The sequence below is a fragment of the Euleptes europaea genome, chromosome 6 (assembly GCF_029931775.1).
Source record: "Euleptes europaea isolate rEulEur1 chromosome 6, rEulEur1.hap1, whole genome shotgun sequence".
In the NCBI taxonomy this organism is placed as follows: domain Eukaryota; kingdom Metazoa; phylum Chordata; class Lepidosauria; order Squamata; family Sphaerodactylidae; genus Euleptes; species Euleptes europaea.
Genome location: NC_079317.1, coordinates 27,364,482 through 27,391,149, shown reverse-complemented (window position 1 = coordinate 27,391,149; position 26,668 = coordinate 27,364,482). Strand labels below are relative to the sequence as shown.

General features: G+C 42.8%; 1 protein-coding gene across 2 annotated transcripts in view; it reads right to left on the bottom strand.

Annotated features, from left to right (window-relative positions):
• PTPN21 (protein tyrosine phosphatase non-receptor type 21) overlaps positions 1 to 26,668 on the bottom strand; it is a 59,097-nt gene that overhangs the window by 8,651 nt on the left and 23,778 nt on the right. The window contains exons 3-13 of one of the 2 annotated variants that reach the window (XM_056851639.1): positions 26,048 to 26,145; positions 22,543 to 22,610; positions 19,287 to 19,357; positions 18,489 to 18,576; positions 16,794 to 16,882; positions 16,095 to 16,182; positions 13,137 to 13,216; positions 9,807 to 9,908; positions 8,396 to 8,456; positions 6,233 to 6,320; positions 2,994 to 4,447 (exon numbers count right to left, since the gene is read on the bottom strand). In XM_056851639.1, coding sequence (XP_056707617.1) covers positions 2,994 to 4,447; positions 6,233 to 6,320; positions 8,396 to 8,456; positions 9,807 to 9,908; positions 13,137 to 13,216; positions 16,095 to 16,182; positions 16,794 to 16,882; positions 18,489 to 18,576; positions 19,287 to 19,357; positions 22,543 to 22,610; positions 26,048 to 26,145 — 2,287 coding nt within the window. The remainder of the gene's footprint in view (positions 1 to 2,993; positions 4,448 to 6,232; positions 6,321 to 8,395; positions 8,457 to 9,806; positions 9,909 to 13,136; positions 13,217 to 16,094; positions 16,183 to 16,793; positions 16,883 to 18,488; positions 18,577 to 19,286; positions 19,358 to 22,542; positions 22,611 to 26,047; positions 26,146 to 26,668) is intronic. The other variant, XM_056851641.1, reaches the window with a different exon arrangement.

Here is a 26,668-nt window from a genome sequence, read left to right as displayed (position 1 = left end):
CATTAAAACAAAAATTCCTGCAACACTGTCCCTCAACCTTCCCGCTGGTTGCCAGGCACTGCCTAGCAACCCTATATGTAGGTTAGGCTAAATATGTGCAACTGGCCCAAGATCACCCAGAAAGCTTCCTCCTATGGTTGCTAGTGCAGTGTTGACAACTGGCAGGCGACTGAAGGCAGTTGGGATCGCCATTTGTCCAATGGCACAACGTTACTTTGGGTGCGCCCCAGAAGTGATGTCATTGTATTGGCACAACAGTCTAGGATTCACCACAAACTCTGTTATTTAACCATAGAGTTTGGGGTGAATCTCAGAGTGTCAAGCTGCATGATGTTGTTGCATCTGGTTCATGCTAGAAGTGACGCAGTGTTGGACTGACAGCAAATCCCCCTCCCTCACTTTTCCCTGCTACCCTGTTAAGTGGTAGTGGGAAACATGGGCCCAGGGAGGGAGGTCTCCCAATATAGTAGGAAACCTGGTTGCCCTACTTCCACAGCAGAGTGGGGATTTTGAACCCGGGTCTCTCAGATCCTAGCTCAACACTCTAATCACTACATCAATGCTGGCTTTACCAAAGAGATTTTAAAAATATTAAGTTGGAAATATACATTTTACTACTATCAGGGTTGGGCACACTTGTGGATCCAGAACAGCTTGTGCAAAATAAGTCTTCCTACAAAGTTTACTATTTTGCACAATTTATTCTAATTTCTAGTAGTCATGGGTACGAGGGAAGAAACTATGCGGAGATGGGGAGGCACTCAAACCCTGCTATCTGACCACTGAACAACTTGTTCATTTATAAAATTGTGGAATCTTTGGAATGCATCACATATCGAAAGAGCTATCAGAATATATTTGGTTCTATCTCCTGCTCATGTACGTTCTCTGTGGTGGCTCCCATCTTGTGGAACGGCCTGCCAAAGGAGGTCAGGAAGGCTCCCACTGTACCAACATTCTGCAAAATGTGCAAAACAGAAAAGTTCAGAAGGGCATTCTTGTAATGAAATTAGTAGTTTGTCAGACAGAACGGTCCAGAAGAGCACCTTCATATGGTAGTAGGGAGGGGATACTACATTGCCATAATCCCACATTCTACAGGGCTCGAACTCTGCTAGCCTGTGCAATTTGCTGTTCACCCTGTCATTTAATTTATATTCCTAGTCCTGTTGCATTGGTGTTGGCGTTCAGTTTTGCATTCCAAGTTCTATTGTATGGTTCATTTGCATTGGTTATTGTATATCTTATGCTGTATGTCCACATAGTTGCTAGCATTGTCATCCAATTTTGTACTCCTAGTCCTACTGCATTGTTCATTCGATGTCCTATATTGCTATATTTTCTGATAAGTTGATGATAGCTGCATGTATATTTTCAGAGTCCTTTTTGAATTTATTCTGTGATCTGCCTATGGAAATCTCCTTCAGCAGGTTTCTCACATCTATCAAGCACTGCCCATACATCATCATGAGAGCTAGAAACTTTTTATAAAAAATGGAAAGTTTAGATTTGTTAGGCAGGCAAAGCAATTCTGTAGTCTGTTGACTTCATTTATACCCTGCTTTGCTCCCCAATGGGGACACACAGTGGCTTACAAAGTTCTCCTCTCTTCCATTTTATCTCACAACAACAAACCTGGCCCAACACACCTGGCCCTAGCAAGCTTCCATGGCAGAGTGGGGACTTGAACCTGGGTCTCCCAAACCCCTAGTCTGGCATGCTAGCCACCATAACATATGAACATATGAAGCTGCCTTATACTGAATCAGACCCTTGGTCCATCAAAGTCAGTATTGCGTACTCTGACCAACAGCAGCTCTCCAGGGTCTCAGACAGAGGTCTTTCACATCACCTGCTTGCCCAGTCCCTTTAACTGGAAATTCTGGGGATTGAACCTGGGACCTTCTGAATGCCAAGCAGATACTTTACCACTGAGCCACAGACCCTCCTGTTGGATGAATGCTGAGTCTCCAAATTCTACACATTCTGTGTCTCATTTGCACTCCCATAGAATCTCAACAGCACACAGCCCTGTGTGCAACTGGTCAAATACAGTGAAATATTCAGTTGCCGGAAATCAGGACAATTTTGTTGGCACATCTCTCTCAATCCAGTAGGATATGTGGTCATTCAAACTACTAGCAAAACTGTGAGCTTCATCTCTCTAGGATTGCAACGGTTAAACACACACTTCTTTTTTTCATCTGCAGAAAACTTGGTTTGGATCTAACCCAATGGTATTCACTTCGTGGTTTGCGTAGAGCCACATTTGCAATTGCCACCAACCAAAAGAGCCAGATGAGTGTTGTTTGCCCTGCATGTCGCCTCCCCAAACACCGCCAAGTAGATCAGGTAAGAGAGTGACACTGCCAAGGTGGCTGGAGGAGAGCAAGCTGGCCATGGAGGAAAGAGAGTGAAACCAGCGCCACCCCCGTGGCCAGCTTGGTCTTTTCCCAGATGGCTGTTGTGGCGGCGGTGGTTTTTACTCTCCCTTCTCTGCGGTCAGCTTGCTCTCCTCCTGACAGCTGCCCCAGTGCTCGGACGAGAGTGCTGAGGACTGCAGAGAAGTGTGGGGGCTGTTAGAGAGGACAGGCCCTTTACCTCCATCCCTGATTTCCACCCTGCAGCTTACCTGTCCTCCTGTCCCTTCAATGGTGGCTGTTTCAAGGTGGGAACCACCTGCCAACCAAAAATCCCTACAGGCTAATGACATTGCTTCCTTTCCTGGAACATGGGGTAAGTGCCAAAGTGGAGGGCACAGTGCCCATAAGAGTAACAGGTGGCACGCCAAAGAACCACATCTCTATAACTTGTCCAACCCATTATTTACATTCTTTGTTCAGTCACATACATGTCCAAGTTAAAAACAAATCTTGAGTAGCAGGACCAGGAAATACCTTTGCTTGAAATCCTACGTCAGAGTAGACAATACCAGGCTAAATGAGCTGAGGGACTGATGTAATGCAAGCGGGTGTTTCAGCAGGAAAACTTACCCCTAAAGGAGGCAGACCTTCCACTATATTCTTCTTCCCCGAAAGAAGTTCCGACACAGGTCTCTTCTTGACCGAATCCTTTCGCACTCTGTATCTTGTACACGTTGTTAAGTCAGACTCGGACACAGACGGGGTCAACAGTCCGTCACCTCTCCTGTGCACCTGGGTGTCAGCCATGATAGGAGCAGGGTTCCCCTCTTTTGCCTTCGTCTCAGTGATGTGCAGCTTAGGTTCAAGGATGTGCAAAGGACCAGCAGGTGGAACAACAGAAGTGTAGGGATAGTTCAGCAAGGATTCGGGAGGGTAACATCCCAGGACAGAGGGAAGCTGGGGTTTGCCATTGATGAGAGGGGAGAAAGTTGCCGGGGGCTTGTTTTCCTCTTCAAACTCCTCCTCTTCTTCACTGCTGTGAATCAACATTGTGGCGTCCGAAAGAGACTTCTTATGCCCGTAGTTGACATTTTCTTCCCGCTCATTTTCCTCTTGTTTTGTCCTCTCCAGGAAGACAACGGGCTGAGCCGGAACAACCTTGGGAGGGGCTCCGTCCGCCGCGGATGCTGACATTGTCCTCTCTTTAACCCTCATGGCTTCGAAGCTGTGGGCCAGCCCAGCTATCTCAATACTGTTCCTCTTCTGCAACTGCGCGTGCCGGGCTGACGTCAAGGGCTCGCTCACCTCCTGGAGGGAATGCGCAACCGGCAGGCTGTCCTCCTGAAACGTCTGGACCGAGTGATGGACCCGGCGGGTGATGAGATCTGGATTGCTGCTGCTGATGTAGAGGTGCCGGGACAGGTCCGGAGTGCTATTAGCAGGTCTCGGGTAAGGATAAGGAGGGGGAGGACGGTACACTTGAGTCTTCATGATGTTCGGCGCAGGATAATCCTGGGCTTGCAACTGAACATTTGTCAGCTCTGGAACACTCACTGCTCCGACCACCAGCCGCCTTTCAGCAGGATAGGGGTAAGGGGACTGACTGTGGAAACTATAATTCAGGTTAAACGGGTAGTGGCCAGAGTGAGGCGAGGTGAAATTCGCATGTTCTCGGATTTCAGGCTGGCTGTACACCAAGGCGTCAGGCCTACTGTAAGCATACGAATTGCCAATGTTTAGATTCCTCATTGAATGACTCTGCTTGTCTGAGTGCATCATCCCTCGGTTAAGCTGCTTCATCACAGTTTCGTAATCTGGAGTAGGCCGATAAGAAGGTGGTATGAGGGCACTGTGCCGGTGTGACGGGACATAATCGGGTCTCAAGACGTCGCTGCCGGTAATGCTCGGGTTGGAGGACATTGGCGACGGCTGCATGTAGTGCTGGGGGTTATTCAAAGAGCTGGTGCTGTGGGCACTGTAGACGCTGCCGTTGCGGATCCTGCCATTGTAATCATGAGGGGCTCTATCCAGGCTGGTCTGAGAGTGGCAGTAATAGCCATTCTGAGTATTCCCATAGAGATTATCTGGAAGAAATTAGTCAGCATCCATTTATAGCAACACACAGAAACACCAAAGACAAAGTTAATAACTGTTACTAAAAATGTTCATCTCCTGCCTCACCCAGTGTGTTTGTGTGTTAGTAAGAGCACCACCTCTCTTTCTATGCTAACGACTAAATATTTGACAACTTCTCCAAGGATTTGAAAACACTTGTAGACAGCAATCCGGTGCAGGTCTTTTCAGTATCTTACTCAGGTCCACTCAATGGGTCTTTCCCCCAGGGAAGTGCCCGTAGGATAGCAATGTCAGTGTGCCATTTGCCTTGGGGTATTTGCTATTTGCAGTTCTGCAGTCAAAAGCTCTGCTCACGACCTGAGTTCAATCCCAACGGAAGTCGGTTTCAGGTAGCCGGCTCAAGGTTAACTCGGCCTTCTATCCTTCCAAGATCAGTAAAATGAGTACCCAGCTTGCTGGGGGTAAAGTGTAGACGACTGGGGAAGGCAATGGCAAACTGCTTCATAAACATAGTCTGCCTAGTACATGTCGTGATGTGACGTCACCCCATGGGTCAGTAATGACCTGGTGCTAGCACAGGGGACTACCCCTTTAGGCTGTGGTTACCCAGTAGAGGGGTGTATCCTACCATTTCACTGAGCAAAGTTTATTTATTTAAATATTTATAGCCCACCTTTCCAAGTTTAAAGTCCTTCTCCAACTTAAGGAGTCTTCTTCCAACTTAACTAGCTCTTTCATTGGAGGAACAGCCACTTAAGTTGTAGGAAGAGTCCTTGAGGATAGTTAGATCCACCCCAGTATCTTCTTCCTTGCATACAGTGAACCACCTCTCTGTGCCTAGGCAGCAGGCTTGCAGTTACCACTTGGCACAATGGCTGAGGAATTTTTATTTTTTTTAAAAAAGAACGGTTGAACCAGCCTTTAATCTTTACTAGCCTTATTTTACTTACATACTGCAGCCCTAACGATAAACCACTGCTTGTCATTACATGAATCAGCCTGTGGAGGGGAATTCTCTGCTCATGTGAGATTGTGGAAAACCAGTTTGATGTTGTGTCTGAACACAACATGTATGGTTTGCTGTTCCCTGCAATTCAAGATTCCAGACCAAATTAAAACAGTCTTTGGGATTCTGGTTTCCAAGGATGAGGGTGAAAAATAGTTTGTGGTTTGCCACTAAAAGCAAAAGTCCTTTATTACATTACCATGCACAAATGGAAGAGAGAGGGAGAAGGAACGCAGAATGCATGATTTCTCTAGGCTTATTCATGTAACAGTGAATGATGGTTTGTTATTACATCTGATGCATACCAATGCACTCCATTAAGGACATTCACACCATCATATGTGGATCTCCTGAGTTCAGTCTCTGATTCAGACACCAGCCAAGTGGAGACCCGCTTAGCATTATCAACCTGATAGAATACATTGTCCTCAAATCACTCTCTGCTCTTCCTTCAGGGGGTGATGAAAAGCACCATCAAGTTAAAACCAGCCTATGGTGATTCCACAAGGTTGCCAACACAAAAGACAAACAGAGGTGGTTTGCATTGCCTGCCTCTGCATAGCGCCCCTAGTATTCACAGGTGGCCTCCCATCCGAGTTCTAACCAGGGCCTGCTTAGCTTCTGAAATCTCATGAGATTGGGCTTGCCTGGGCCATCCAGATAAGGGTGCTCTTCCTACTAGAGAATGTAATTTCCCACCACCACCACCACCACCACCAAAGCTCCTTTACAAAATACACTGGCAGTGCAAAGTATTTATATTTCCTGAGCACATCAAACCTTTTACCTTGGGAAGACGTATATGGTTCTGTGTAGTGTCCATTGTAATGTAACTGAGGCGGTGGCGGCATCATATAAGGCTGTGGTTTAGGCTGCTGAAAAGAAATGAGATGTGCATACAGAGCTATTGAAAACGCTCCCTCTTACCCCATTCATTTCAATAAGGCAGATCTGAGCTTTTAAAAGAAAAAAGGAGCAGCTATACCAACTGGTTATCTTAAAATAAATTAATGGGATGACCCTCAATGTTCCCTTGAGAAGCTCAGATCAACATACATACATACATACACAGTTTCAGAGGGTAGCAGTGTTGGTCGGCAGTAGAAGAGCTAGATTCCAGGCCAGTAGCACCTTACAGATCAACAAGATTTTGGGGGTATAAGCTTTTTAGAGTCAAACCACTCTTTGTCAGATATGTACCCACATCTGAGAAACAGAACCCCTAAGCCAGCAAGAAAACTGCTGATTCAGGATATTTTGTCAAGCACCTACGGTCAAATCCTGATCAGCCAAAATCTCTTAGCAGGGAACAGGCTGCATCATCTACCAATCACCAGATTTGCAATATTTGCAGTGAGTTGATTCAGAGATGTAAATATTAGATTATCTAATAGATTCAGTTGTTCTAAAAATCTGCTAGACTATCAAGAGCTCCATTGGACCGAACACGAGAGCTCTCTCATGTATCAAACTAACACTCAAGTCAGAAAATCAGTCAGCCCTGCTCAGGATTACACACTATGATAAGCAGCTCTCCATGGCCTTAGGCAAAAAATGGTTTTCTTCAACACATGCTACTTGAAATCATTTTAACTGGAAGCACCCGGAACTGAACCTGGCATTTTTAATGTAAATGGGGACATTTATAAGAATTTAGATAGAACTCAATAAGCTGAAGTGCTTTAAAGTCTTTGTTTTGCTTGTCTGAACAGTACAGAATCCTTCTAAGTAATATTCCGTTTTTACAAGTGGAGGACTGGCATGAGAGGGGTGGGCACTGGTCACATGTGGAATCTAATGAAAGAGCAAGGAGGATCTATCTTGTTTTGGGCAGGGATTTAGATAAGGGAAACAACCCCCCGTTTGCTGCTTCCCTAATCAATCAGCCCCATGACTGCTGCCAGTCATTGGTATTTCATATTTTTGTAGATAAGGGTAAGAATTAGCAGGAATTGTCGATTTTTACTGAGCTCTATTTACAGCATTAGGGCCACGAGGAAGCTTTGAAGTGTAAGAAATAATCTCAGGAAATGTACCAGAAACCCTAATGCTGTAAATAGAGCTCAGTAAAAATCGACGATTCCTGCTAATTCTTATCCTCATCTACAAAAATATGAAATACCAATGACTGGCAGCCATCACCAATCCCACATTGTGTTCCCTTGTGATCCTTAAAACCACTGTGCCACAATCCTTCCACACCCTTTGTTCAATTCTGGTTCCATGAACCAGATTTTGGGAACTGAATCCAGATTGGGCAGGAGAGACAGGAATCTGGTGAATGAGGGCAGATTGACACTCAACCACTTCTTCTTTTTGAGTAGCCTGGACAAATGTTTTGTTAAAACAAGGGAGACTAGGGTGGTAAACCGCTTCCACATATTAAGAGTGGAACATAAATTAAATGTATACATCTAGGGCGTTGAGGTTTCAGTGGCTTCTTTTAACCTTTCGCATTTATTTATTTGAACACTTTAGTTGACTACTACTACCACTATTCCAGAAAAGAAACAAGTATACAACCATTTTGTTTTGGGGCAGTTTATTAGTCCAGATCCAAATGGTTGGTAACATGAACATACAAATTCTCACCCACTGATAAAACCAAATCGAAAAGGTGATAGTAAACAAGCTCCTCTGTTAAAAATTGAAGGGAAGATATTCATTGGCCGACAAATGGAAATAACATTTATTTGGTATTCCTTTCAGTATTCTGCTTGGGAAAGGACGGATCATCGGTCCTTGGTAAGGAATGGTTGGAGACCAAACTTTCTGCTTGGTTCATGAAAGTCATTGAAACAGCCTCAAAAGAGATTTTGCTACTGAAATAGCGTTACTGGCAAACTACACCAAAATGGTTATCTTTTAGGAAATATCACTTCCTTATTCTTATTAATACTCTTAATTTACCAAAAACAAATTAAAAATAGCTTAAAACTGAAAACCTTACCAGAGATATCCTGGAAGAGGATCGTCTCCTAACTGGATTCACTGTCACCGTCTGAGTTTGTCTACAAAGAAAAAAAAAAAAAGCTTGATAAAAGCAGATTTCAGCAACCACTGAGAGAGAAGTCAGAAATCTTACAGCACTCGATATCCCCAATGCTCACTTCCCACCGTGTTATCTCATGCACATGAGATGTGTACATGTAAGGTAGATATAATCTTTCACAACTGACAGAGAAGATAAAAGCAGATGCAAGAAAAAGCCCATTACTTTAACATTCCTCCTTCATCAGCAGTTCAGCAAGACAGGGCACAGCGGCTTATCTTGCGTGGGTTGCATTCCTATTAGGAATCCAGAGGGGAAAGGGTCTGAATCGCAGAAGTGAAATCCCCACATTTTGTTTCCTCATCAGCCGAATCTTCCTCAAGAGTTATTATTTATCCAGTAGCTGTATTTATAAAGGAACCTGTCTAGATGTCTCACCAGACAATCAAATATGTGATTATCGTCGATGAATCCCCACCCCACCCAAGCACACTCTGAAGAAGTTTTCTCCTTCCCACTTGCTAGATGTACAGACCAGGGGCAATTGAGCTTTCCTTTTAGCTCAATGAACACTGTCACACATCACTGTGTTTCACAGTGTGTAGGGCATGTTGGTGAAAGCGGGTGGGGCCTTGAACGTTTGCATATGCCCCCCACTTTAAGTAAATAGTCCTGATGGTGACATATGATGCATTAAGGTCACATTGTAATGTGGGTGGAGGAAGGAGAGGCATGTATTCCACTTTGAACTCCTTGGAGAAGGGGCAGGATAAAAAGGCAACAGATCGGCCAGGCATGAGGACTCTCCCTCAATTAGCCTACGCCTACCTTGCAGGGTGGTTATTGTGATGATAAAATGGAGGAGGGGAGAATGATGTTATTTGAGTCCCCACTGGGGAGAAAACTGCGGTATAAATATCTAAATAAATACTATGGCCCAGAGGGAAACTGTGCTGGTGGAAACCATTGCATGCAAACGGGAGTGTGGATACAATAGGATCCTTTAAATGAGCAACTCCACAGAACATTTTTGGGCACACAAATTGGTCCTCTTAGACACATTGTCTCTTCACTAGCAAACATTATTTGCCTCATTTCTACTTCACACATTCCTCTAGTAACATCACCAGCCAATTGCAGCTGTAGATTGTTTTTGCTCCTGAAACCCAAAATTAAAGAAAATGGCTCTCTGACCCACTCATGTTTTTTAAAGGTCACGGGGAGAGGAAGGCAGGGAATGGATGCCCCTGTCCAGTGGAACAACAGTGTTGCATCAGGGTAAAGCTGTCCCATTGCAAGCAAACACAGGAGCCGCACAAATACATCGCATGCAAAGAGGATGGAAAAATAATTTTTGTTTCTAGCTCACCCTTTGGGTAGAGAAGGACGAGAAAGGATTGGAAAGCGTGGAAAGGAAAGAATGAGGAAAGATTTCTGAGAGCCTTCCTCAGGCGGAGAGTCTGGGGAGTCTCTAAAGACAAGGTACATGCAGACAAAAAGACTACAATGAAATAGTCCATTCCAAAGAGAGGATGTTTGTTATCCACAGAGGAGATCTCTCAAGAGGTCATCAAATGGGCTTCAGAACAGCTTTCTCCTCATCTCCCTACTTCTACAGGGGAAGGATTCTGTTAGTGTACGACAGGAGGACTTGGGAGGCAACCTGCACGAGCCAGCAGGCATGCAAAGAATCCCTGCTATCAAGTTTCTAGTCCTTACAGTGTGAGAGAAAAAGAACAACATGCATTAAAGAAGAGAGCATGTGCTGTCAAGTTGCGACAAGCTCATAGTGACCTCAACCATGGGGCGCTTAAGGCAAGAGGTGAGCAGAGGTGGTGTCCCATGACCTTCTTCTGCATAGCAGCCCTAGCCTTCCTTGGTAGTCTCCCACCCAAATACTGGCTGTGACTGACCCTGTTTAGCTCCCAAGCTCTGATGAGCTCTAGGAAAACTGGGCTATTTGGGCTGCTGCATTAAAGAAACCAGGAGATAAAACTATCCATATTTCCTCCAAATCTCAGGAATTCTAAGCCCGGTTTCAGTATAAGAGTATGTGTGTGTGTGAGCATCCGCATGTGTATGTGTGTTGATGGGCTGGCTCAGTAGTTTCACCATTTTTGTGCAAGGTGAAGCAGACTATCACAAAGCAATACATGCAACATATTCACTAGAAGCCACTTAGTACCACAGTGAGCATGCAAAATCAGAGGGGGAGGGAAGTGAAATTAACAAGGTGTAACTAGAGTCTGTTCTTTTACACATTTCTTCTTTTACAAATTTTCTTGTATAAACATATAAATAAACATGAAGGAAATGGTTTTTTTCTTTCAACTGCATATGAAGAAGTGAGCTCCAGCTCACAAAAGTTCACGCTGGAATAAATATTGTTAGTCTTCAAGGAGCCATGGAACTTCTGTTTTGTTCTTCTGCAAAGCAAACTGCCGGTGTCTTTTAATATTGGAAAGTGCAAGGGACAGAGATTGACCAATGTGGTTATCAATGCTAACAACCACATTCATAGAAGGAATACCATAATATGGTAACAACACCTGCTTCCCACAAAGGAAGCACTGCATGACATAGGCATGACATGAACCTGTCTTATACTGAGTCAGACCATCGGACTCTCAAAGCCAGTATTATCTACCTCACTGGCAGCAGCTCTCCAGGGTCTCAGGTAGAGGTCCTTCGCATCACCTACTTCCTGATCCTTTTTAAAAAACTGGAGATGCTGAGGTAGAAGACCTTCTACCTGCAAAGAAAATGCTCTGTCAACAAGCAGTGAGCCCTCCCCATGAATCTTACACCCAGCGATAGTGTTCAGGACCCCTGGCTTCTTCCCCATCTCTCACATATTGTATGGTATATCATTCATCCAAGTTTTCATGAAGTTCCCTGACTGCTTCATTGTTATGACAGACTCATGAGGGCTAAGCAATGTGTCTTGGACAAACTGATGAACTACTGGCTGTTTTAAAATAGGAATCGCGGACAAGCTAGTGCCAATAATTTTTGCAACCATATAACATGCACACGTTTGTGTAATGTAAGTGAGGTTGAGGCTGGATTTATACATGCAGAAGAAAAGGTGGAAAAATTTGGCAGAACAGACTACACCTCTTTCAGATTATGTGTTTAAAAGTCACTTTAAAAACCCCTATTTTTTGTTTTATTCGTTTAAATTTCTAGCCTGCCCTCCCCAGCCAAGGCCAGGCTCAGGGCAGATAACAACAACAAAATCATCTGTTACACACACGTGTGTGTGTGTATGTGTAGTTCGTTAGAGGGATAGGGTTTGAACCAGTTCTTTGCCTGTTGTGTTGGTTGTCTATGTGCAGGAAGCGTTTTTTTTTTTTAATATAGAGAAGAATTAATCACATCTACCTCATGCTTATTTTTCAAAGCAAGCAACACAGAATTATGACCGTATGTGCGAGTTCAGTACAATGTTATAATTTGCTGAAGGTAAGTGAAACGGAAGCAAGTAACATGAGCTCTGCCCTGCCAAATCTATTTTTCAAGTTGAGAGCTGCAAATAATATTTTCTAAAAAGAAATCAAACTCTTATATCAAATAAAAAGCACCGGAGCCACACTTGCTCACAGGAGTTGCAAAAGACAGCTAAACTCACAGCAACAGTTTCTGCACCAATGTCAGCCTGTTGATGTGGCAATTCTAAATCAGAGACTTTACAATAACATTTGAAATATCACTATATTAAGTAGTAACCTGGGTGGACTCTATGGATGATAAAATAATAACAACAACAGTCATTTATTTATATGCCGTTCTCCCCCTGCAAAGAAGGCCTCAGAGCTGTTACACATCACCAATACAAACAATATATATAAAACATAAAACACATACACACAAAAAATGTTAAAATACAAAAGACACAACATTTAAAAGATATGGCGCCTGCTAAACAGTCAAAAGCCAGACAACAGGGCCACCTGCAGACGAAGCAGGGGTCTACTCGGGGACTCTCTGGACATGCAGAAAAACATGATTTTGAAAATTAACCAAAAGAAGAAAGAAACTTTGAAAAATGTCCTGATGAGTACTAAATATGCCCCAGAGGGACAGAATGTTGAGACAGCTGAGAGTTCGACAAAGGGGGGAAAAGGGAAGGAAGGAAAAATTAACTATCTCAAGCTCATGTGTGTTAACAGAAAGCTTGAAAGGGAGAAATGGGTGGGGGATTTCCAGATGTCCTCCAACTCCTGTAATTCCTCACAAGCCCCTGGTTTTGTTTTCTCAAAAGTACATTCCAGTGGGCACTACTGCTGAAAATGCAGGGCTTGAGACGTGAGTCAGTGTGAAGTTTCGGGTCTCCTTGCGGTTGGAGAAAAAGCTACCCAAATGATGATGCTGAGAAATGAGGGGCTATGAGCTGCCAATTCAGAAAGAAAACCACTGCAGACATTTTTCCCCTCCATTTACCAATTCAGTCCAAAGATATATTCAGAAATCTAAATATTTTGGAAGTTCATAGTTGCAACAGTCTTATTTTCAGTTTCAGCAGCAGAAGGAAGAGTTCTGTGGCTTCTGTTTTGAACATTTAAATTACCTGCAGTCTCAGGAATAAGCACTCAAGAAGAAAAAGGAAACCTAATTATTTGGGTGACCTCCTCCAACAGTCAATTACAGAATATAACACTGTTTAGAATTAATACGGCGAGAGAAGACTAATACTTACAGGCTACACTTATTTAGTCTATAAAATTTGTGCCTGGCCACACACATCCGCCACACATATTTTGCTGTTTCCATGTCTTCCTATCAAACAAAAGAGATGCATATAAGACTATATGCGTGCATAGATCCTTATCCACATAGGTTTAAATTACTTTCCTACTGGCTGAATACATGGAACTGAGTCAGACCATAATCCTATCAAGGTAAGTACCATCTACTCTTGACTAGCAAGCAGCTCTCCAGGCATCTCAGGGAGAGGACTTTCACATCACTTAGTACCTGATCCTCTTTTAACTGAAGGTGTCAGGGACTGAACCTGGGACCTTCTGCACACAGAGCGGATGCTCTCCCATCGAGCCATGTCTTCTTTCCATTCCTGAGTTGATTTTCAAGGCCAAGTTGCTGGCCCAGTTTGAGCGACCTCCTTGCAGAGGAAAGACTGTGGCTCAGTAGCAGAGAAGATATTGATTTACTATGTAGTTGGATTCGGAACAGTGCTCAGTCTCCTTCTCAAAAAAAAAAATATTGCAGATTCGGAAAAAGTGCAAAAAAAGAGCAACCAAAGGGGCTGGAAGAACTTCCCTAGGGAGAAAAGCTAAAGAGCTTTTGGAGCTTTTCAGTTTAGAAAAAATAAAGATGCTGGGGAAAAGAGAAGAGACACAATAGAGATTAACAAAATTATGCCCAGTCTGGGGAAAGCTGAAACAGAGAACATTATCTGCCTCTCCTAAAACGATTTTTTAAAAAACACATAATGCACAATTAACTTGCTGTCGCAGGATATGGTCATAGCCACCAGTTTAGATGCCTTTAAAAGGAGATTCAACAAACTCCTGGAGAAGAGGTTAACCAAAAACTGTTAGGCATGAAGTACTAATAAAAGGGCCAGTACACTTCTGAATGCTAGTGTTTACATGGTGGGGGGAGTCAGCAATAGGCAAAGCTTTGGCCTTTGCAAGCCTTCGATCCAATTTGGTTGGCTACTTTGGGAAACAGGATACTGATCTAGTTGGACCGATCGGTCTGATCCAGCAGGGCTCTTATGTAAAGTAGAGGCTACACCTGTGGGGAAGAGCACCACCGACTACCCTAGAGTTGCCAGCTCCCTCTTTGCCACCGGCGGGAGGTTTTTGAGGCACAGCCTGAGGAGGGTGGGGTTTGGGGAGGGGAGGGGAGGGACTTCAATGCTATAAGAGTCTAATTGCCAAAGCGGCCATTTTCTCCAGTTGAGCTGATCTCTATCGTCTGGAGATCAGTTGTAATAGCAGCAAATCTCCAGCTAGTACCTGGAGGTTGGCAACCCTAGACTACCCCCATCCCATCGGGAGTGCCTGCCCTGCCTCCTAGACTGCTAGCCATCCGTACACAGATGTAATGTTTGCATAGTGCCTGCATGCGTAAAATCTACTGCGCAGAGGGCCAAACTGAACAGCTGGTGCACAAGCTACATGTAGGAGAACCAGTTGCATGCTTTGTTTGTGTCTAGGCACATGAGATTTTAGGCACGTATGCTAAGGATTTATTCACATATGAACATCCAGCAAGATCTGGTTACTCCCATTGCACACAGGCTCTCCTCAGAGTAAAGGTTGTCTGAACTGAGCACATGAGCAGCGATTATTGCACATCCAGGTTACTCTATGCAATATTAAATCTGCAAAAGACAAAACCGTCCTATCTTTGAAAACTAACAAATGGTGGACATTTATTCCCAATAAAGGCCAGCTTCTCTGACAAATCAGGCACAAGTCAAGTCCAAATCCTGAAATTTTATTTCACATTGCCAGAGTAAGGGTGCCTTCAAGCCTCAGAGGTCATTTCTGCTTGAATCTACAGAGCAATGGAGTGGTCAGAACTACCACCTTCAGAGGCAGACAGGAAACATGGCCTGATTAAATGCCAGAGCGACACCAATGGATCTATCAAGGAAGTGCCAGGCACTCTTGCTTGTGCCAGCTGTGGCATTTCAGCTCACAAGGCCAGCCCACATAAGCGTCCATATCCTATTTTAGCTTGTTTGTTTGTTCAATTTCTATTCCACCCTAAATCCCCGGCCAAGGCCAGGCGTGGAGTGGTAACAACAGAATTTAATAACATATAAAAAATTTAAAACCATAAAAATACATTTACACCTAGATTAAAATTCTAAAAAATACCAATAGGTTCATAAATATATAAAACACAACATAGAACAAAATGGCGCTCATTCAGCACACATCAGGTCCTGAAGACCAATGGAGCAGACAGCGTCCCGCATATAATCCTATTCCAAAGGAGTAATAATCGTATTTGTGCTCATCATGCCAAACTTGCACATACGCAGCTATATGGACCAGCTAATGGGAACAAGTACCCAGAATAAACAAACAAAAATCTCTAGAAGACGCATTATTCCAAGGGAAATGTAAATGAGTACATACCTGGGTTGTACAGCATTATGGCTGATGCACCAGAAGACATGGAAAATAAACCTCCAGACCAAGTGGATGGAAATATTTATTCCTGGTTTCAAGGAGGCCATAAAATATGGTCTTATAAACTATGTTCCTGCTTTTGGTATAATTCAGCCAGGTCCATCTTGCCCACCCAGCTTCTTTCACCTGATTGAGGGTTTATATATGATTTTAACTGGCGCCTTAGATTGGGAATATATAAATTATGGATTTTATCGGAGGTTTTAATAATAATTTATAGATATTATTATGTTTGCAAGCAGAATTGTATATTGTTGTGATTATATTGATATTGATGTAAGCTGCCCTGAGCCCGACTTTGGTCTAGGAGGAGCAAAATATAAATTAAATAATAAATAAATAAAATAAATCTTATCTAATTTAAAGGGAAGCATGTAAAAAAAATTACTTTCCAGATATAAAATCTGAACACAGTGTAAATTCTGATTTTTCCCTTGCAACATATTTACTTTAAAATGCAGAAAAGGAAAGACTCACTCACTTACAGTTTGGAACTGGATCGTCTCTTCTTTGTTTGCCAGCTCTAGTGCAAAAAAGGACTTGTTGTGGGACATATTAGCAATGTCGTGCCACCTACAGAGGGGAAAGGACAGTGAGACAGCTACGCCTTGAATTGTAATTACATGGACCTAAGGAGGAATATGAATTTGCCATACAATTCACTGTAGATTTGCAAAAACTCTTAACTGCTCTGCATTATTTCCTCTTTATGTACCTAATAATCTGTGTGGTTTCTTTTGCACACACAGGGAGTCAAAAGAGTTCAACCAACCAGATTAGACACCTGCAGTTAACGGACAAAGGCATTTAAGCCATAATCCACCACACAAAGATAACAACTGGTAGTGCACATTTCAAGTCAACGGGGCAAAAACAGCTTCACATTAATATGAAGCCCTACACTCTCCAATTCAACAATGAAATGCTACAAATATACCCCAGACATTCCTTACATGAACACACCTTGCCGACTGCATTCTGCTCTGATTGTGACCAACCTTTGTGACCGACCTCTGGCACTATTCACCCCAATCCTTTGTTTACCGGAAAGTTCCCCTCAGTTTATACTCATTTCTGATGGAGAAATAAAATTTTACCTCAGTTGAATCAACATCAGGATCTTGAGAGCACAAACAAGAAAACATCAGTTGAAACGTACCACGATACGTGGGAATTAAACACACCTAAATATGACAGGAGGGCGGCCATTTTTGTGCTTCACAAAGATTCCATCGAGACACGCTCCAATGAATATATCACTTCCTTGGCTGTCCTGGATAATGGCGAGAAATAATGACAATCCTTGAGTTGGTTCCCCTTCAGGAGGACAACAATTTCAGCACTGCAAGCTCACAGTAGTTTCTATATACTTGAATAGTCATACTTTTGTTTCCAACCCCAGTAAACTCTCTTCACCCTACTGCACATATACAAGGACCTACCAGACAACTACAGTCATCTTTGGAAGCCCTGCTTTGGGTACCTCCACCATCTGAGGCTAAATGGGTGGCAATCAAGAAAGGGCCTTCTCTATAGGACTGCCAACCTCCAGGTAATAGCTGGAGATCTCCTGCTCTTACAACTGATCTCCAGCCGATAGAGATCAGTTCACCTGGAGAAAATGGCCGCTTTGGTCATTGGACTCAAATTCAAATTCAAATAACCTTTAATGGCATAAGGGCCATTGGACTCTATGGCATTGAAGTCCCTCCCCTCCCCAAACTCTGCCCTCGTCAGGCTCCACCCCCAAAATCTCCCGACAGTAGCGAAGAGGGACCTGGCAACCCTTTTTCTCAATCCTGACACCAAAATTATGGAATTCCCTCCCCAGGGAGATTCCTCTGTTTCCTTTTATTATTGTCTTCCATCTGCTGGTCAAGATCTTTGTTTTGTTTTGTCTGGTGTTCCCTCACCAAATCTCACTGACTCGTCCTCACATACATGTGTTTATTTATTGTGTGTTCTGTTTTGTTTTCAATTGTTCTTGTGTATTTTTATGTGTTTTTAATCTTGTTTTAATGTTTTTATTGTTGCCACCTTGGGAATCCTAAATTGGGTGCTTTAAAATGTTTTAAAATAAAATGATATAAACAAACAACAGGGCTAGAAATTCACCTGGCTGCAATGATGCTAGGCAGAATCTATATCACCTAATGAACAATCTCCAATTTCGTCCCAAGGTGTCATTATTTTCTTCCACATTTGACATTGGGAAGGCAACTTTCAGGCACATTTTTAATCCCCCCGCCCCCGCCCCCACGATTGAACACTGGAATGATTGTGCTTGGGTTATCTATTACAGGTGCTGGTATAGGGCACAGCAGTTCTTATCCGGTTCTGGCTACAGAACCCTATTTCCCCATTATATTGTCTTTTTTTAAAAAAATTATTGATTTTATATAGTAAAACATACAAAAAAAGAAAAAAGAACAATAAAAACAAAAACAAAAATATATGAATAATAATAATAAAAAAAACATTGTCTGAGTAGACTATACTGACTTTGATGGACCAAGGGTCTGATTCAGTATAAGGCAGCTTCATGTGTTCATGTTTTGGTTTTATTGAACTGTAGCCCAGCTTGAGTCTCTCTTTTAGGCAAAAAAGGTAAGACATTTAAAACAGTAATACTTGCAAGAGTCGAGATCTCTATTTAATATAGATCCTAACCCCTGCCCACAAGTCTCTATTTTCTGCCTACACATGTGTATCTTAGAAGTTCAGTGATGCCTATAGAAATATTCAAACATCTAACAGCTGTAAACAACAAGCCAAAATGCCTTAAGTTTGTGTTGGCTTAGTATAATTTTTTTTTTAATTATGAGCACACTTCTGAATTTACAAAGTCATTGCAATTATTTTCCGCAAATTAATCTTACCTTTGCAGGATAGCTCTCTTCACCATAACCTTCCATTCTCTCAACCTCTTGCATATATAACATCTCTGCATCAGGAGGCATGAGACCTCTTCAAAAACAACAACAAAATTGATTAAATAGCTAGTTTCTTGGGGCAGATGAGGCAGCATATTTAGCCATGGAGGTCCACTTTTTTTTGTATGTTTCCCACCATGCCCAAAGAATGTTACTGTAGCTGCAAAAATGTGATTCTTCTCCAAGCAAAATACAGATGTGACTGCCGCAGGATAGCGCCCAAGGATTGTAAGGAGCCAAGATGTCATTTATCTGCACAGTTCTTCCCTGGCCAATTTCTCCAATGAATAAATGTCTGGTATCCCCCCCACCAAGTGCTTGCTGTCTTCTGACATGGGGCCAATGCCAACAGAAAGAATGGATCCCTGAAACCATGGCAAAACAATCAGGTTCAAGTCTCTTGACCATGTGCTCCCTACCTTACCATGGTTATGCAGTTGGTTGGAACCAATACTAACAGTGGTTAAAGCAAACCATGGCTTCCCTTGAACCACGGTCTGAAAAAAACAGTTGGAGTGGTTTCCAGTTCTGAGAAATTTGGTTAGGCCTTAACCATGATTAATTTCAATGCTGAAGAGCCAGGTGTCATGGTTAAAGAGGGGAGGGAGAGAATAGAACCGGTTACGTTTATTTCAACTTTGTCTCAATCCAATTCTTTATTGGATGAGGAACCAGCATCAACATATCAATGTTCACTTAGCAACATTCAGTCCTGAAGCAGTGTCAGAAAGGAAGAACCTTTACCTGTACTTCTGATGGAGTAAGGCCACTTTCTGGGTTGCTTCTTCCAGAATTTTTTCATCTTGCAACCAACCCTAAAGAAAAAAAGGGGCGGGGGGAAGAAAGAACCCAAGATTACTTCCAAATATATGCAGTATTCTAAACTTTAATTTAAAAGGAGAAGAGAAGAATGGCGTAAGCTGCTTTGGGACCCCACCGGGGGGAAAGGTGGGATATATACATAAACATAAGTCAAATTAATGCAGTAGAATAAATAATAATAAACTGCACCCCTAATTAAACTAATTCAAGCTGCAGAGGGCAGGGCAGAATTGTCAGAGAACCGTTTGTACACAACTTCTTAACTGAGTGAACACTGCACCATATTTACTCAAAAGGAAGAGGACATTTTTTACCTTTTTTGGCTTTCTAAAAAAAGGGTAAGGTCCAGCTGCTTGGAAATGTCTCCCTAGCGGCGCTAGTCAGAAAGCAAGCCAATTTGTGAGGGACCAAGAATAATTTATGTGAAAGCACAGACAACCTGCAGCCAAGACCACCAGTGCCTGCTATTCACTATCTGTGCCATCCTAAGCAGAGTTACACACTTCTAAGTCCACTGGAGTCAATGGGCTTAGAATGTTGCAACTCTGCTTAGGATGGCACTGTATAGGGACTGTTTTATTCGACGGTTGATAATACACTAAGGAATTCTATTATGGATAAGCAAGAGTTATTCTGAGGAACTACTTTGAAACAGGGAGAGAGCTGCAGTACGTCATTTATCTGTTTACTCTGAAGTAAGATCAAGGGCTTAATTGGTCATTGCCAAGAATTTATCTTTGAGAAAATTACGGAATGGAAAAGGACCTTCATGTCTTGCCAACAGTTCATCTGTGAAAGGACTTCATCTCAAAGAATGACTAAAGAATGGAGGAGGAGGTTTGACTTCTGTAAAACCAGTAATAACTTTGGTTATGTACCTACTTGTTTATTGGTGTCAATTTGTTTAAATAAATGATGTAATTGGTTTTTGCCTTACAGCCACGTACTTTGTACTGTGTTTATACTTCTGGTGTGGCTTTGCTACAGTATTTTTGTCATTACTGTTTGACACACCTGCCCTGCCCTGCCATAACTTGACCTTTTTGCATCAGAACTGAATGACGTTGAGCATATACGGCAGAAACCTCACAGGGTGTTTTGCTGTTTGAGAACCCTTGCTGCTTGACAAATTGTTAAACTTTAGCACTCAGAAGCACTACAACACTGACAAATTTGGGCTGCTACTTAGCAACCAAATTTGGGCCCCCCAATAAGTGGAACAGGAAACAGAGGACACAGCTTTAGGTGGGGCATTTACATTTCCCCCCTGTATTTGTAGGTTTTGATTTTGATAGTAATGCCATAATGAGCCCTTGTGATGAGACAGAATAAAAATTCAAAAACCCTTTCTGAGGTGGAAAACAAGCAAATTATTAATGAACAAGTGAGAACCTGCAAGAAATTGTGGGAGACGTCTCATCTCCCCCTCCTCCACTATTTCTTCTTTCTCTTTCCTGAAAGCCCCCATAGCCTCTCCTCTTCTCCTGCTTCCTTCTCTACTTCCCAACCAACAGCCAACCTATATTTGTCTGCCCCTTTGCCTTCAGCTTTTCCTCACCCCTCCCTGGCATCTTCTAACTAGGAAAATGGTGGCCCAATTGTGAGGTGCCAGATGGGTGTTTTTTTCTAGATTTTTAGAAAGATCTGTCTTGCCTGCTCACTGCTCCAGTCACCGGATGTTAAGTGTCCTCAGATTTGACCGACTTGGCTAGTAGAATACACAAGTGGGAACCTGCAAGAAATTTCAGGAATGGCTATCACATTCCCCCACCTTTCCTTCCTCCTCTTACTTCTTTCACTCTCTCTCCTTCCCACCACCCCTTTTCTATCTCTCTCCCCCATGCCTGTCACTTTCACTCTCTTTTTGCCCCTCCATACCATCACTCTCTCTTTCTGGCCTCCATCACTCTCCTGACCACCCGGCCTCTCTTCCTCCCCCACTACCACAGCGGCAGTGGTGGCTCTCCCCACCACCCGTTTCTCTCCTCCCAAAGCAGCAGTGGCAACTCTCCTAGGAGAGTAACTTTTAGGGCTTTTCTGCAAACCTGAGGGTCTCTCAGTGTGGGCCTGATCCGCAGATTTAGATATCCGCTGAGCTGCCCACACTTGAGAAACAGATACACTATAGTAGTCTATAGAGATGTAAAAGTCCTGGAAATTTTGAAGCCATGGGGGAGAAAAACACATTTTCTCCCTGAAAGAATTAAGCAAAACAAGAAACGTGGGGGGAAGTTTTAAATATGTGCAGCACTTATTTCCCTGTCAAGCCTAAAACTATTCTGTTAATTTAACAACATAAAAGCGTCGTTTAAAAAAAAGAGTATAAATTGTATATCATGCCATGGAAGCTCGCTGGGTGACCTTGGGCCAGTCACACACTCTCAGGGGTGTTGCAAGGATAAAATAATGAGAGGAGAATGATGTATGCCACTTTGAGTCCCCACTGGGGAGAAAGACGGGATATAAATGAATTAAATAAAAAATAAATAAACATGGAATTTAGAAGTATAGGTGACTGAAGTAAAATTGCAAATAAAATCAATACTGAAGTGAGAGAGCAGCAAATTGTTTCACCCAATTCTATCTTAGAACATTCCTCTCATTCCAAAAGAACTTCATGGAGTTTTTTCAGAGCACACCCAAATTTTCCAATATTTGTGACAGAAAAGGGAAAACTGGAAAAAAAGACCTTAGACATTTTCACTATGAGTAAAACCTTGTCTTAAGAAAGCATTTTACTTATTTGAAAAGATTTTTTTTTTTTTTTTTTTTTTTTTAGTGTTCCCATCAGTTTTCATGATAAAAATTCAGGGGGGGAAATCCTCAGACTTCAGTCTTATACATACTGAGTTAATAAACCCTGGTCTTAACAAGCCTTTCACTAATCATTGACTTTTCCCCCCACTGCTCCTCCAAAATTTCCCAATTTTGTCATTTTAAAAATTAGAAGGTCCTCAGAACCCCTCCCCTCATTTTTCTGTTTTTTTCCCTGGACCATCACATCTCTAGTAGTCTAGTGATTAAAACCATCCATATTAATATATAAGATACAAACAGCATAATAGACATGCCAAGTTTTTTTTTTTTTTGTTTAATAGCAATAGACTCCAGACAGTTTCCCCTTCCCTTTAGTAACCACTTTAAAATCAGTATGGGAAATAAATGGAACAATTCTTACCACAGGAAACAAGGCAAATCTCTGTAGAAACTCTTGTGATTCATACTGGTCATAATCGCCAAAATCAGCTTAAAAAAATAAGAACAAAGGCAAGGATTAAGTATTTATAACAATCAGACATTTTAACAATCGTGTGGTAACAATGAAGGATAATAATTTGAATTATGAGTAACAAAACATTCATAATCTATGCAAAGCTCTCTTGATTGAAAGCTTCCTGAGGGCTCTTCTCTAAAGAGAAAGTACTTATGCTACGAAACAACAGAGAAGCGCAAGAGGATACGTCAATCCTATGATTGGCTTACCTAGGGGACTATCATTGTGTATAAAGGGATTCCAAGCTTTTCTTCCCACCTGTGGGGGCTACCATATTAAATATATTCGCAGTCACTCAGAATAACTTTCCCTTTGCTTCCCTCTTACTGAAGATACTGCTCGTCACACTCTGCAGCCTAACACGGTTGCACATAGGGTTGCCAGGAAATGTTGAGGGCAGAGCCTGAGGAGGGTGGGGTTTGGGGAGGGAAGGGAAGGGACTTCAGTGTCATACAGTCCAATTGCCAAAGCAGCCATTTTCTCCAGGGGAACTGATTATCGGCTGGAGATCAGTTGTAATAGTGGGAGATCTCCAGCTAGTACCTGGAGGTTGGCAACCTTAGTTGCGCAGGGTACAATGGATGGCAGGCTTATTTTTCCAAACTTGAGGTATTGGGATAAAACTAGACTTGGCGTTATGCTGTTTATCCTTAGAGCTCTTCTCTCCTATCCAGATATCTGGGGAGTACTTGTGGATACTGAATGCCAAGCCAAAAGCATTTTTATCATCACATGCTCTTATGCGCTTAAAAAAGAAGAAGGTTGGATTCAACAGATGGCCAATGCAACACCATATAACTTAGCATTGGTTCATAAACGCATGCTAGAACACCCGTTCTTTGCCACGTCAGTGTCATTATCAAATATGAAAATAGCTTTAATTTTAACGATCCCTAGTTACAGAACTCCTTCCACAGCAATTTGCCCAAATCCAGGCCTGAGCACAATTCATAAAGTCTACCTGCTTTGGCTGGTCTTTGCTCCGGTTTAATACATTGAGAAAATGCGGGGAAATATAATGGATTTCCAGAGCAATCCTAAACAGAGTTACATCTATAACTATAACTCTTTCTATGCCTATTGACTTCAACAGATTTAAAAGGCGTAACTCTGCTTAGAATTGTGCTATTAAGTGAAGTTGCATAGCATTCTGCTGATCTTTGCATTGTTACCTGTTGTGTGAGCCTAGATATAGACAGCATTGCAACTTATCTTTCCCCCTGCACAGACTACCCATTGTACTGCTAACATGTGCATGCAAATTCCTTGTTTAACAGACTGCTCTCTCAGTCTGAGTAAGAACTGCAGAAACTAAAAGAAGGGGGGGAATTCCATCTAGAAATAGGATTATAGAAAAATTCCAGTTAAGTCAGCAAACACCAAGATATTTTACACTTCCTAAAATGTAAAAGAACAATTAAAACAAGTATTTATTCAATGAGTGCTATTAAAGTTCCAGACAGAACTAAATAAAAAATATGAAAGAATGTTGTTACATAAACAAGCTATTTCTATTCATTGGTTAGAGCTCATTGACAAACAACATTCTTGGCAGGTCTTTCTCAGCATACGAGATTATCATTCTTAGCAAGTAAAGTCAGGCAGCACAATAAAATGGACCAGAGGCTTGGAGCTCCATATCTCGCACTCAACGTTGTCACTGAGCTATCAGACACCAAATGCTACTAGGTTAAAAGCAACACACTGTCAGTTCAGCTCAGGGCTGGCTCAAGGTACTTGCCCAAGCAGGTGAGGTACATCACACATGAAGTTGACTTATACTGAACCGGACCCTTGGTCAAGTACAGTCCACTCAGACTGGCAGCGGTTCTCTAGGGTCAGACTTCTGCATTACCTACTGCCTGGTTCTTTTAACTGAAGATGCCAGGGACTGAACCTGGGACCTTCTGCATGCAAAGCAGAAGGTCTTCCACTGAGCCATAGCCCCTCCACCACATGTCAAACAGGGAAGATGAGCCCCTAGGGAGCAAACAGCGTTGTGGGGCCTGGCTCAGACCTGGGTGGCAATGGCAAGGGCCAGGGAGATAAAGGTAGACCTGTTGCCTCTTCCAACGGTGACCACAAATGGAAGAAAGATGAGCCCCAGCAGTGGTGGGACTGTTCTAAAAGATATATCACTTCCTCCTGTGTCATAGGCAGCCGGGAGGAAGATGAGCTCCAACAGTAACATACCCTCTCCCTCCCCCTCCCCCCCCTCCCCCCCTAACCTACTTCAAGGATTGTTTCTGGGAGGATAACGGAGGGGGGGGGAACAAAGTTGTAAGCTGCTTTGGAGAGAAAAGCAGGGTATATTTTTTAGAAATCAGTACAGGAAGGCTAACAAATTCTTAAATAGTCACTTTATGTAACCTCATCATTTCTACGAGTGGCCCCACAGTATGCACAATCTAAAAGCCCGGATGTAGGATCTAGCACTGGGAACATATGGCCACCAAGTTCAAAACAGTCTGGGATGTTAGGACACAAGAAACTTCAGAAGCTGTGAGAGACGGCTTCGAGATCCATTTAACACTGCAACTACATGAATAGGCAAATTGTGATCATGAACTCTTCTTATCTTACAGGCAAGCCTTCAGTAAGTCAGAAGCAGCCATTCTCAACAGTACCCTGTGATCAGAACCATAAGGCTTCATTATTCTAAGCAAAATCTTCAGAAAAACACACACACCCAAAATCAGATACTGTCTCATATTTCCAAACCTGGGTGAATGAACCACAGGAAAGTAAGTCTAGACCACTAGCCAGGGTGTAGTTTTTGTTCTAGAAACCCAGGTTCAAACCACTTATCATCTCTGAAGCTTCTAGGTCAGCAATGGGCAAGATCCCTTCCAGCACAGGCTACTACAGGTATCTGAAGAAGTGAGCTGTGGCTCACGAAAGCTCATACCCTGCCAGAAATTTTGTTAGTCTTTAAGGTGCTGCTGGACTCTTGCTCTTTTCTACTGCTACAGACAAACAGGGCTACCCATCGTGATCTATCACAGCCTACAGACACTGTTTTTGGGGTGCTAAAATGCTACTCTGAGACCCTGAACAAAAGACAGGATACAAATGCACCTAAACAGAGAGGTGTTTAAAATAATGGGAAATATTTACAGCACGGTAGGGAACCTGAGGCTTGTAGCTGCCTGCAGTCTGTCAAGGTTTCTTCCCCAGATGAAGGGCTAGTAGCCACAGAATGGGAGCAGTGGGCTGGAGGAAAAACCTTCGCAAACCCCAAGATTATTTAACCCCAGGTTCTCCCACAGAAAAAGTTGGAACGCTTCTCCAGAGGACAAAGCCAGATGTGGCCCATGGGCCTCTCACCGCCTAGCCTTGAAATACAAAGTGTGGATGCAAATTATACAACTTTCCCAGTCCTAAACATGATTACGACTCAGTACCTTACCTTGAACAGCTAGGCCAGCCAGATGAACTGCTTGCTCAAACGTGCAAGGAATGTTTCCTTCCAAGATATCTTTCTTCAATTGCAGGTAATACTGGTATCTATGGGAGGGACACACACACACACACAAAATGTGTGGTATTGCCATGATTACTGTGCCAGGATAACATAGAAATGTTCCATAGCCTAGGAATATATCACGCCTACTCTCATCGGCCAGGAATATATCACGCCTCACCCTCATCGGCCAACCCACTAATTGAGATTAGTGGGTTGCCTATTATTTTGGGTGCGGTGGAACACAGGCAGGATGGTGCTGCTGCAGTTGTTTTGTTTGGGGGCTTCCTAGAGGCACCTGGTTGGCCACTGTGTGAACAGACTGCTGGACTTGATGGGCCTTGGTCTGATCCAGCAGGGCCTTTCTTATGTTCTTATGATTGTAAACTTCTCAGGGACCAGTCTTTCTGTTTGTTAATCTGTAGATCTTCATGTACACTGATGGTACTATGTACATTAATAACAGAAGCTGGAGCATCCACAGCCACTGGAGTGCGGCAGTAGCCCCAAACCTTCAATCCCAAACCCTGTTTCCACACACCAAGTTCTCAAAATATGTAGCAAATT